This window comes from Alligator sinensis, unplaced genomic scaffold (assembly GCF_000455745.1).
Source record: "Alligator sinensis unplaced genomic scaffold, ASM45574v1 scaffold210_2, whole genome shotgun sequence".
In the NCBI taxonomy this organism is placed as follows: domain Eukaryota; kingdom Metazoa; phylum Chordata; order Crocodylia; family Alligatoridae; genus Alligator; species Alligator sinensis.
In genome coordinates, this window is record NW_005841946.1 from 861,446 (window position 1) to 873,680 (window position 12,235).

The 12,235-nt window shown below is 44.9% G+C and overlaps 1 protein-coding gene across 2 annotated transcripts in view; it reads right to left on the reverse strand.

Annotated features, from left to right (window-relative positions):
* The window catches only part of CERS3 (ceramide synthase 3), a 73,338-nt gene that overhangs the window by 37,991 nt on the left and 23,112 nt on the right, over window positions 1-12,235 (reverse strand). For both annotated transcript variants that reach the window (XM_006020068.3, XM_025199533.1), the window contains exons 3-6: window positions 9,620-9,737; window positions 7,794-7,912; window positions 1,826-1,883; window positions 619-669 (exon numbers count right to left, since the gene is read on the reverse strand). In XM_006020068.3, coding sequence (XP_006020130.1) covers window positions 619-669; window positions 1,826-1,883; window positions 7,794-7,912; window positions 9,620-9,737 — 346 coding nt within the window. The remainder of the gene's footprint in view (window positions 1-618; window positions 670-1,825; window positions 1,884-7,793; window positions 7,913-9,619; window positions 9,738-12,235) is intronic.

Genomic DNA, 12,235 nt, shown 5'->3' on the forward strand with positions numbered 1-12,235 from the left:
GCTGGTGAGTCAGGGCTATTTTTTTTTTTAAAGGGCGGAGCTAGGGGATCCAGAGAGTGGGGGTTAGAAATCAGGGGGCTCATAGCAGAGCCCCCCATAGAGCACAGGGCAGTGGGGGCAGCAAGGATCACTGCCCCCCACCCAGCACTACCTGGTGAGTCGGAGCTTTTTTTTCCAAAGTGCCAGGAGCTGGGGCGGGTAGGGCAGCCATTGCCGGGGCTGAGAGAGCGAGTGAGGAATGAATGGGCCTGGGCAATTTGGAGATTCAGTAGCAGCTGAATCTCCGAATCAGATTTGGCCGAATTGATTCGGGACAGCGATTCGAATCACCGAATTGAATCACTGTCCCCTGAATCGGCCAAATCCGAAGCAAATATTAGCCGCATCGCACAGGCCTAGGTGGAAGGCGACTTGCTGGGAGGTCTGAATTGCAGAATAAGCTGCCCAAAGCAGAGCTCTGAGCAGCATTTGGCTGCGGGCTAGAGTCTATAACACAACGTTTCCGTCTGGCCTTCTCCGGAAGGGCGTAGTGGAGAAGGAGATACTTCTGCAGACTATTTCTTCTACTAGGGTAAGTAGCAAGAATACTAAGTTGATCAGTGGTTCGAAAGAGCTCACCTGATATGGGTAGCTGACCCACACTTGCCAGATGTCATAAAACCAAGGTTTCTGGGAAAAAAAGACAGAACCAGAGAAAAAATGAACAACTGAGCACTAGTTCGTCTCCTCAGCTTAAAAGCCCCTATATTGTAAAAAATGACGCTACAGGGTGAAACAGGTTTTTCGACTGCAGTCTTACACTACATTTCTTCCATATCAACCCTCCCCCTAAAGCAATTCTCTGTTTCAGGTTTAATGAGCTACTCATGGTGTGTTGGCAACGTCTTGGGACACCTCAACGTTTCACTTTTCCACATCAAAGTTTTTGGGTGTAGTCTTTCTATCACCGCAGTTGCTCAAAGTGCACTGCTGTGATGATTCAAACATTTTTTGTACCTGGTAAACATTTTCAGTCTCAGGGTTCAGCCTGATGAAAGGTGCCAGTAGCATTCATTCTGAGCAAGAGAACAGATTTGACTGCATCCATGTTCGTTAATCTTTCCTCTTCATTCTGAGCACCAACTGGGTGTTTCAGTAGTTACAAGGGAAAAATCCTTCACTCCACAGAATATCCCAGGATGTTGGGATGTTGGAAGCTGGAAGTAACCAGGCCAATCACACTAAAACAGTGAACTGCTTTAGGCTCATCTTGCAGTCACACAAATTTTGCTATAAAGCCTCCAGATTTTTTATTAGGAAAAACAAACAGTCTCACATGATGTATTCCTTATGGGTACAAATTAGAAAAGCAGATTGTAATTGGGTAACATTTTAATAATTTTCATAATGTGGATGTTACCTGACAAACAAGTTCTGAAAAACTTTGTATCTTTACGGGGGTTTAGGTTGCAGCCGTGTTGGTCTAAGGACATAGGCAGACAAGGTTCCTTGGGTGAATTTGATATCTTGTATTGTGTATATATCTTTACGTGTATTCAGCATTTCCAACAGTGTATTGAGAAAGAAAAAATCTCAAATTTAAATTTAAAACAAAATCTGGGTGAGCACAGTAAACTGTCATTTAGATTACAACACTGTAAATTATCATTGTGGTCTGTATCCAAGATTAGCTGAAGTCAATAAGAGTCTTCCCACAGACTTTAAAAGCTTTTGAAAAAGGCCTTTATTTTGTATGTAAGCATACAAAACAATTAAAAAAAAACAAAAAACAAAAAAAAAGGCATTAGAACAGAAAATATCCCCCAAATAAATAAATTAAACTTACATCATATAGAAATATAGCTCCAGCAATGGACGATGAAATATGAAATGTAAATCGCCAGCTACAAAATTGAAATGAAATGACACAAGAACAAGCAGTTATTCTGCATTTGCAATTGTCATCATTAAATACAATTGTGGCAGCGAATACAGCCTGCACATAAATATACAAAGTTATTTTTATCCGTTACTCTGTGGGCATCTATTAGTTACTGTCTGCATATTTCTAATAATCATTTAATATGCAAATGGTGATATTTAAGTAGAGGACGAGTCATTAACCAAAGCACAGGGCTTTACATAATCACTAAATAATTATAGGATAGACACATTTCTCAATTGTGATTATCTACAGCATTCTCTCTCATCTGACTGGCTTACTCCAGGATAATGTTGGTAAAATGAATATACGTAGTAAATAGCCATTCAGTGCCCAATTTACACATGCACACTATAGGCTGGTAGGATCACCTATTAATAAAGCTGCCCAACACGTTCCATTGCATAGATTATTTTACACTGTGAATCTGAAGCTCTGGCCAGGTTTGCCAGTATTTGGCTGAGATGTGCGGTCAGGTCTGGTGGCAGTTGTGTGGTACTTACTAGTGGCTGCAAAACAAAAGTTCACCAAAATTTAGGGAGGAGACAGTGGTTTTGGTTCACTGATCTAAAATTTCAAAACAAAGCTTATTATACGGATGGAAAAAAATTAAACGGTGCCCACAGACAAACAGCACCCAACCTTTCTGCTCTCCCACACCCCAGGCCAGATGGGCAGTGCCAGGTCCATCTGCATGCTGGATCTGGACAGCGGTCCTGATCTGGTGTGTAAAGTGAGTGTAGCTAGGGATTGTTCCGGCCACGTGGGGCCTGGAAATTTGGCAGCAGTGGGGAGGGTAGCAACTGCTCCCCCTTGCCATCAAGTTTCCCGACCCGTGGCCAGATGCAATGGCTTCATGGGTTAGATTTGGCCTGTGGGCCCGGGGTTAAGAACCTCTCCCATAAACCACCGTGAACTGAAGCCACGTGGCTGCTTAGCAATCAATATGGAGACATGAAATGCAGCCAGCCCAGTAGTGTTGTAACATCTCACGAGCCCGTGTGGGAGGTAGCATCTTGGGACTGGGTGGGGCACAAGACTGCATTGAAATGCTGCTTCTCCCATTTCACAAGATGCTGGAAACACTGCACATACTCCTAGACCTTTTTCTACAGGCCCTGGCCCAATCCAGCACTCGCCTCTTCCTAGAACAATTCTTGCTGGCAACCAGAAAACATTTGATTTTCAGATGTCAAGATGTTCCTTGGTAATAGAAATAGGCACCCGAAGTCTGCTGAGAACCATTTATGTTTACAAGGTGTTATGTGAGGAGGCTTGGAAAGAGAGCTGGAGAATAATCAGAAAGTAAATGCTGACTTGCTGAGAAAGATGAGAATCCTGAAAGCTGCCTTTACTAGAGCTGGTATGTAGAGAACCGTGGTCTTTGTTAACACCAATTCACACGAATTAATACCCGAGATGATGACCACGGTAACTTGTCTTGACAAAGGAAACTCCACCGCACTGCATTGTTCTGCTCCATCTCAAGGCCACCGGAAAATAGAAGGTGTTCAAGCCTTACCCAGCATTTTAAAATGGGGGAAAAAAAAAAAAAAAAAAATGAGGAGGAGAGAAGAGGAGAAGCTAAATGGACTAATCTGAATAATCTGAGAATCTGAAAAAGGAATGAAAGAAGTGCTGGGGACACCCCAGTAGCAATAGGCAATCAGAGTTCTTCCTACCACCATAGCATCTTTCAGCAAATGATACAAGTGCTCGTTAACACGAACAAACAAAGCTTTGCAGCACTTTGTGATGCAGTTGCTACTGTCACCAACCAACTGGAACAATCTCAGCAACAAAAAAGAATCAGGGGTCTAGGAAATGTGATTTATGAGGAAAAAAACTGAAAGAACTGAGATTATTTAGTCTGGAGACAAGACGGAGAAGGGATTTGATAACAGTCTTCAAGTACATAAAGGGTGGTTATAAGGAGGTGGCAATAAATTACTTTTCTGTGGCCACGCGGGATAAGAAATAGCAGTCCTGAATTGCAACAAGGGAGATTTATTGAGAAAGATCTTCCTTATATCCAATCTATGAGTGTGGTTATGCTCTGAAACAGCTTAGAGAGACTGTGGGATCTCCGCCCTCGGAAGTTAAGAGCAGATTAGACAAATACTTGGACGGAATGGTTTAGACGGGGACAAACCCACCTGCAGCAGGGGCCTGGATTAGATAGCCTCTTGAAGGGCCTTCCAGCCCTATTTCCACTGCAGACAGGTAACATTTAAGCAGCACTGAAACAAACTGAATGATTTAGAGTGAGGACTAGAACTCAACAGCATGTGTAGACGAAACAAGGGGCATGTGTGCACGACACTTTAAAGTGGGCTAAATGCTTTGGCACCGCTTTAATGGTGCCAGTGTTTGCATGCCTTGGCGGCATATTGCGCATTAATTCCAGCTGCTGTAGGAAATTCAGTGGCATCGTGTGCCTTAAAACGACTTGGGGCACAGCAAACTAAAACTCCTCGAAGGAGTTTTAGTTTGCTGCCCCTACAGCTGTGGATAGAAGCACCGGGCTGCGTGCAGCTCCGTGGCTCTGCAGGAAGCCCACGCAGGCAGCCTGGTAGCAGCCTGGGATAGCAGCTCCGCCCAAGAAAAGCGGCGAGTCTGATCTTCCCCCTGTGTCCTGGAGCCTGCCTGCGTGCCCGAGCTGTGTGGGGGCCCGGTGCTTCCCTCCACAGTTGCGGTGCCGCCCAGGACTTCCCAAGCCAGATGCCTGTGGGCGAGTGCTGCCAGGGAGTAGGCACTGCTGCTGCTGCAGCAGAGGGAAGCACCAGCCCCCGCAGCCCAGGGACCGCTCCACCCACTGGCAGCTTGCCCTCCCCTCCCCACCAGAGAGGCAGGTAAATCAGCGGGGTGTGTGCTCAACATGGGGGGTTTAAATCAGCCCTAAATTGAAGCGGTGGTTTTTTAAAACCCACCACTTCAATTTAGGGCCCGTTTCATCTACACTTGCCCCAAGACGGACTCCCCAGGCATTAATCATTAGACACGAGGGAAACCACGACTGCACTGGATGATCAGGCTCTAGGACCTGACGCTATGCTGGTGGTGTACTCTGGTAAAACTCAGTGGCATTGCCCTGGCTTTACACCTATACAAGCGAGAGGAGAATAAGGACCGTTATGTTTTCAGTGGCCTCCTCAAACATGTGGTAAGATCACAGCTGTGCAACTAGGCATGGTCAGTTTGGCAAAGAGTTCACATGTATTTCCTCTCCTGTCCCACCCCATTTTCATACCACCTCCTCGGGCTTGGTCCTGCAAGGTGTTGAGGGCCTGGTACTTGACCTCGTGAAGCACATAGTCATGTGGAGTAGGCCTACTGGAGTTACACCTAGGCTTTCAGTTAAGCATGTGCTTAAGTGCTTTCTGGTATCAGGACCAGAACATACAGCACCTTGCAAGATCAAACCAAGAAATTACATTTATGCATGTATTGGCTTCAAACAGGAGTGTGTGCGTGCACCGCTGAAGAATCAAGGCTTTAGTTTGCAGTCCACTGAGTTTCACTGTGAATCTGGATTTTGAACAACCCCGAAAAACGCAACTCGTCCAAACTCAAACTCTGCTTGAGTCACATTTCAATCTGCTTTGAACCCAGCAACCTGAGAGAGGGGCCAGCCACAGCTTCAGGAACCTGCTCCATGCAACTGATGCTAACAATAGAGGACAGCAGCTTTCCCACACAACTTAGCAAATGGATTTTAATCAGACCAGGAAGTTTTGTGCAAAGGATTTTTAAGACTCTAATGTTGCCTAACTGGGAGCATTAATTCCTTATGTATGGTTTAGACTTGGCTCAGCCAAATTTCCCCATAAATATGCTGATGGAGATTTCAGACTTTTAAAACATGTTGATGCTTGGAACCTCGCCTATAAAAAGGGCACAATGATGTTCCCAATTTGCTGCCTTGGGAACATGATTCAATTAAAGTTTGTTGGCAAGCAGCACCACAAAAGGCAAGTAGCTGCAGAGGACACAAATCTAACATTGCTCACCTCCAGCACCGTCAGCAAAGCTGTCAGACGAGTTTTAAGTCTAGAATCTCCCTGCTGCTTAAGGAAAAGCACCATTCGAAAGCCTAATTTTACAAGCAAGGTCAAGACATCTGATACCAAAACCCATGTCAGAGCCTTAAATGTACATGACAGGTTTGCCAAAGCATTTTGCTCCTCACAGTTATACTTGTGAAGTATTTAATTTGTATTTTAACCAGTAGAGGCCAGCTATGCCTCTCCTGCTGGATGCATGCCCATGGAATCAAGCACATCAGCAGCCGGGTTTTGGCCTCATATTTATATGCACTGGAAATACATTACGATAGAATAATTTGTATGGGCTCCTGTCCTGTAGCTGTGTTTTAAACTATGTTATTACCATGCTTTTAATAAGAGATAAATAACCTTTCCAAAGCTTCATATTCACATCCAAGTCCTTCATCAACAGTGATGAGTCTGCTGAGAAAGCAGTCCATCAATAGCATCATATTGTTCTCTTGCGTCTCCCCCCTCCTCCCTATCTGTCACTTTAGACCTACTTACATTCTTGTTTTCTATTTAAATTGCCTTGCCTCTTGCAGACAGAAACTAATCGTCTTGTTCTGTGTCTGTACAATGCCCAGCACAATGGGATCCTGCTCCATGGCAAGAAATTCTAGATGTTATAATATTACAAAAATGTATAAGTCAATTATTGTTTCCGCTGCTTGCTTACATGACTCCTAAACCCAGAAAGGGTTTTTAAGATGGCAGAACAAATATACACAGGAACAAGTAATAATAAAGGCATTTGCTTTCTGAACACATCTTTGTAAACAAAAATATTAGATCATCCCATCTGGAAACAAATGAACAGAAGACCTCCACTTGCTCACAAACCACAAAAAAGTATTAGGAAAGCAACCCTTTTGTTTATTTTGTATTACATATTATGTAGTGATATTTTATTTATAAAACACTTCAGTAAAGATTTAGTAACAAGACTGCTTTCCATTTAGTTGACCAATTTTAAATGAATTAAAAATAGGCAGGATTATTATACCTGAATTCATGACTATCCTTCTCAGAGTTTGAGTGCTTGAATGTAAATATATGCATATATTGGTCATGCAAGTATATATTAAAGGCATGTCAGTTGGATGATTTAACTACATGGGAAGAAGCCAAAACAATGTGACTTGTAACTACAAGTGTAAAAAGTTTCATCCCATGCACTGCAGAACACGGGAACTGCAGCGCTTTAAGTCATTTCTCAAACATATCAAATGCTCCATATTCTACCATGCCATCAGCTGCTGATGTGCTAAAACAACACTAAATCCACCATGTCATCCCAGTGAATCTAGTGATGCCTAACCAGGAAGTTTTGGGACTTTATATAAACACACAATGCTAATTATGATGTTGCTGTAAATTGTTCACTAAACTGCCACACCAGCAAAATATGCCAAATTAGACACCCCTGAACAATCCTGGGGTGATGCAAAATAAAAGGCATGGTGATTTCTTATGTTCTGTCAACAAACGGGCATGTGACCTGAAGTCACCTTGCATCTCCATTTGTAAAAGATGGAGAATAATATTGGTTTTCCTTTTCTTTTTTAAGAATACGTTGAGTTCGAGATACGAAAACTATTGTAGCGCTTGCCAAAGATCTCCACAAACTGCTCAGATCATGTTTTGGAAACAGATATGGGATTTAAGGTGGTCTATTTGTCCCAGCCTAAAGAAGGCAAGAAGCACTAAGCACCTGCCTTTTGAAAAAATGGATCCCTTTAAGGAGAGTTTCAAGTTGGGCTCAGAAGCGTCAGTCACTTTTGAAATATGTGGCCCCACAAGAACCAAAAGTTTTCCCTTCTTACCAGGACTCCTTAAATTTTTGCACCATCGTTGGGATCTCAAGATTTCGCCGCCTCTTGAACCACTTTTGTACCAGGTGATCTGTCCAATCACACTTTTTGGCCAGGCGCAGCATCTCTGACTACAAGAGGAGAGAAGCGAGTCAGCAATCAGGAGCAACGTGAACATCAGATACCAGCTCTTTGACTTAGTGTGTTACAGAACAACTTCCTGAAATAAGCTCTGTGTTGGCAAGAAAAAAAATAAAGCAATCTGTCTACAGGCACCAACTTGTATGCTTCATTCTCGAAGAAAACATTCATCATTCACAGAGGCCGCCCCTCATTTATTCAACATAAAAAAGAATGCAAGGGTTTCCCATCAAGGATTTGCTGTACAATTTTATGCTGCAAATATGTTGATGTAAAATGACGCAAGGGTGAAATTGTGCTATTATCTTTGGGGTGGTTTTTGAAGACTCTTGACATTATCATTCATTTTTCAACTCTGCAGCATTTACTGCTGACAAGAAAGAGATGAGTTGCTGTGGCACCATGCAAAACACTCCCTGGCATTCTGGGAGACACAGAGGGGATGTCCACACAGTAGCCCCACTCACCCACCCTTGTTCTCATGCACCAAACCCAGAAGTGTGACATGCAACAGAAAAGCAATAAAGAGTAGGTAGGCAGAGCATACTTGAGAGCTGCCCATGCCACTAGGACCAGGGGTGTAATGGAGATATACCCAAAGCAGCTTTAGCCAACAAGAGTTTATTATACCCTTGTATAAAGTGAGGGGAGCCAGCCTTGTGGTTAAAGCTTTGGCATGGAAATCAGGAGACCCAAGAGCTGCACCAAATTGTGGCGTGATAAGGAGCATCCCACTTGATATCTCCATCTGTACATGGAAGGAAAAGCAACAGAGAAATAAGGACACTTGCAGAAAAGAGAAATCTGTACAGATGAATATGCCTATCTTTACTGATAGCAGGCCAAAGATAAAATGAGCTTGTAGCAGAATCAGGAATAGAAAGAAAAAGAAAAAAAAAAAATCAGGCACCCCAATTAACAGTCTTTGGCTCCAACTCAGGGCCAGTTTTGGGGGTGAACCATCAGGACAAGTGCTCTGGGCCCCAGGAGCTTCAGTTAATGCAAGTCCCACATGTGGGTAGGAGGAGAGAGTAGCCCACAGTGTATCCTTGGTTTGGGAGACTCAGAACTTTATTGAACTTAACTTTAAACTAGGAGATGCATCTTCCTTTTAGGCAACAACCCAGTGAATGTGGAGCTGTTTACCATTAGCAGTGAGGAGAGCAAGCATTTCCCTCACTGCAGACCATCTCCCCCACCATTAGAAAGATTCATTTTCTGAGTTTGCAAATCTTGGCTTATTTTCTCTTGTTCCTGTTCAAAAGCCAACAACAGATTTTTTTTTTTGGGTCCCCTGCACAGCCCATTATTACATACGTAATAATATAAATCAACTGAAAGGTTTCCAGCTTAATGTTTTTTATATTATTCCTTTAAAACACAATATAAGATTTCTTTTAACCAACAGATGTCCATTGCTGTTTTCTCCAACTAGAGTGTCTTAAAGATTGAGCACTGATATTCACTGGAAAGAACACCGGCAACCTGACCTAGAAATGTCATGCCAAGAAATTAAATATATATTATGAATATCATATACCCTGTCAGCCTGGTAGCAAAATAACTCAAAGTGGATTCAATCATTTGTCCATCTCCTGGAACCCATGCCATGTCACCATCGTGGAGAGCTGATTGAAACACTGAGTTGGGACTTTACAAATCCCCCAAACCGCAGTAAAAAGAAATGGGATCCTTACTTGGGATGGATGTCTTGTGCAGCTTTGGAAATAAGCCTCTAAAACAGAGTTGGGCTGAAGCTTCACCCGTCTTACACTCTTTACATCTAAAACTTTGGCTAGTGGCAGGGCAACGTATCTGAAAAGACAGCAGAAAAAAAAACCCACACGGTGATGACACACAGTCAACTTGTCCTCGGGGATGCTGGGGAGTCCATCAGCAACATTTTGATCTGTCGCGGGAAATATGAAATACTTGTGTGCCATTTTCAGGAGAGCTGCCTTAGTTGCAAATAATGGCCACCCAACCCAGGAAGGAATAGTCGGCATGTTGTTGCTTGCACAAAAGCTAAATATACGGTTTTGTCATTAAAACATACACCAGAAATGCTGGATTTTGCAAAGGAATGTTCTGAACTTTTCTACCCTGTCATATTTCAGAGGCAGGTTGGGCCGGGCATGGCATGGGGAGAGGGAATAGTTGTGGGACATGAATACAGAAGAGCCCTCACCACACCAGCTCAAAAGTGCAGGGGAGTAATTGGGAGGCATTGCTTATCTAGGCCAGGAACAGGAAGGGGAACATCAATACTCTCCCATAACCACCTCGGAGTGACAGCCAACGAAGAACCCTGCATGCAAGGAAGTTCCCCAGCAGCCACTGAGTTGATGGGAAAATGGCATAGCACCTTCTACAAATGGGGGTGGCAGATGGGGCTATCTGCTTGCAGCTATGGCATATGCTGCCGGCACTCAGCTAAGTTACTTCAATTATTATCGTGCATCTCAAGCAGGTCCAAGGAGGTGATCCTCCCCCTCTACGCGACACTGGTCAGGCTGCAGCTGGAGTACTCTGCCCAGTTCTGGGCACCCCACTTCAAGAGGGATGTGGACAACATTGAGAGGGTCCAGAGGAGGCCACCTGCATGATCTGGGGACTGCAGGGCAGACCCTACAATGAGAGGCTACAGGACCTGAACCTGTTCAGCCTTCACAAGAGAAGGCTGAGGGGGGACCTGGTGACCATCTATAAACTCACTAGGGGGGACCAGAAGGGTTTGGGGGAGACCTTGTTTCCCCTAGCGCCCCCCGGGATAACAAGGAATAACGGCCACAAGTAGTTGGAGAGTAGGTTTAGATTAGACATCCGTAGGAACTACTTCACAGTTAGGGCGGCTAGGATCTGGAACCAACTTCCAAGGGAAGTGGTGCTGGCTCCTACCCTGGGGGTCTTCAAGAAGCGGCTCGATGCCTACCTGGCTAGGGTCAACTGAGCCCAGTTTTCTTCCTGCCCAGGCAGGGGGTCGGACCTGAAGATCTGCAAGGTCCCTTCCGACCCGACTTCTATGATTCTATTTTGAAAGGAGATGCCTCATACCTACTCAGGTGCCTTGCATGTCATCATAAAAAGGGCTTATTTAGAAAAAAGTGTCCAGTCCTTTCTATTGAAACTCAGATGCATGACAGGACAGCTGTATGGCTAATTAAGCACGTGTGCCATTTCAGAACAGCACTGCAGCGAGGCACAGTTGGGCAAGGGTTTGCCCAGGAAAACAGGAGATGCAGTGAGTGGTTATAAACATCAGATCCCAATTATTTTTGATTTGGAACAAGAACGACCTTATCTGGGACTTTAACTTTGTCCAGCTTACAGCATGCCCAATATCCCCCCTTCTGCCCTGAAATAAATTATCAAAACATACTATGAATATATTTTTAAAGAAACTAAAAAAAGTCAAGCAAAAATAAATAACATATATAACAACACTGAAATGCCTACAATGTCTCCTAGACAGAGCCAAATGCAATCTGGCCTGTAGGACACCAGCTGCAGCAACAATTTCAGCCTTCAGAGCCAGATTTAAGAAAACAGCATCATAACAAGATCTGTGCAAAATGTTCGCGTGGTGTTTTGAGATGCCTCCAGTAGCCCCAGGTTCTCTAATGTTTTGCACACATGGGATACATCAACCTCACACAAATGACATGAAGGCTCAGGGAGATGTCCCTGAGGGAAGGGAGCGTTGGGTTGAGAAGGCAAACTTCTCTGCTAGTCCACTAGAAACATGAAAAGCACTGGAATGTTTTTTGGGCATGTTGTGTTCAAGGTGAGAGGAAGCTGCAAGTTTTAGGAAACCATCAAACACCAAAAATGACAGGAACCAAGGGCAGTAGGACCCAGGGGAAGCACGGCAGGCTCCCACAACAGCAGGGCCTGCCCAGCCCCGCCCCCCGGGCCTGGGACCATGTGGCTGCCCCAGCGGCACCGGAACCACAGGTAAGGGAGAGGGGGGAAAAAGGGAAGGGAAGGAGCCTGGGGAAAAGCAGCCCAGGGAAAAGCTGAGCATGGGGGATGGAAAAAAGTGGCCCCTTGCCTGCCCCGTGGCTGGTGCCCCATGCAGCAACCACTTGCAGCCCGTCTGGAGCTGCCTGTACCTGCTCTGGATAGCCCCGCGTGGGCTGCGAGCAGCTGCAGCAGGGAGTGCCGGCCACAGGACAGTTTTCCCCCCTCCCCTGTGCTCAGCTTTTCCCCATGCTCCTTCCTGATGTGGAGGAAAGCAGCCCCTCCCCTGCCCTGTGGCCAGCGCCCACTGCTGCAGCCGCCCCCCGCCCCCCCCCGGGGGTCCTGGGCAGGGC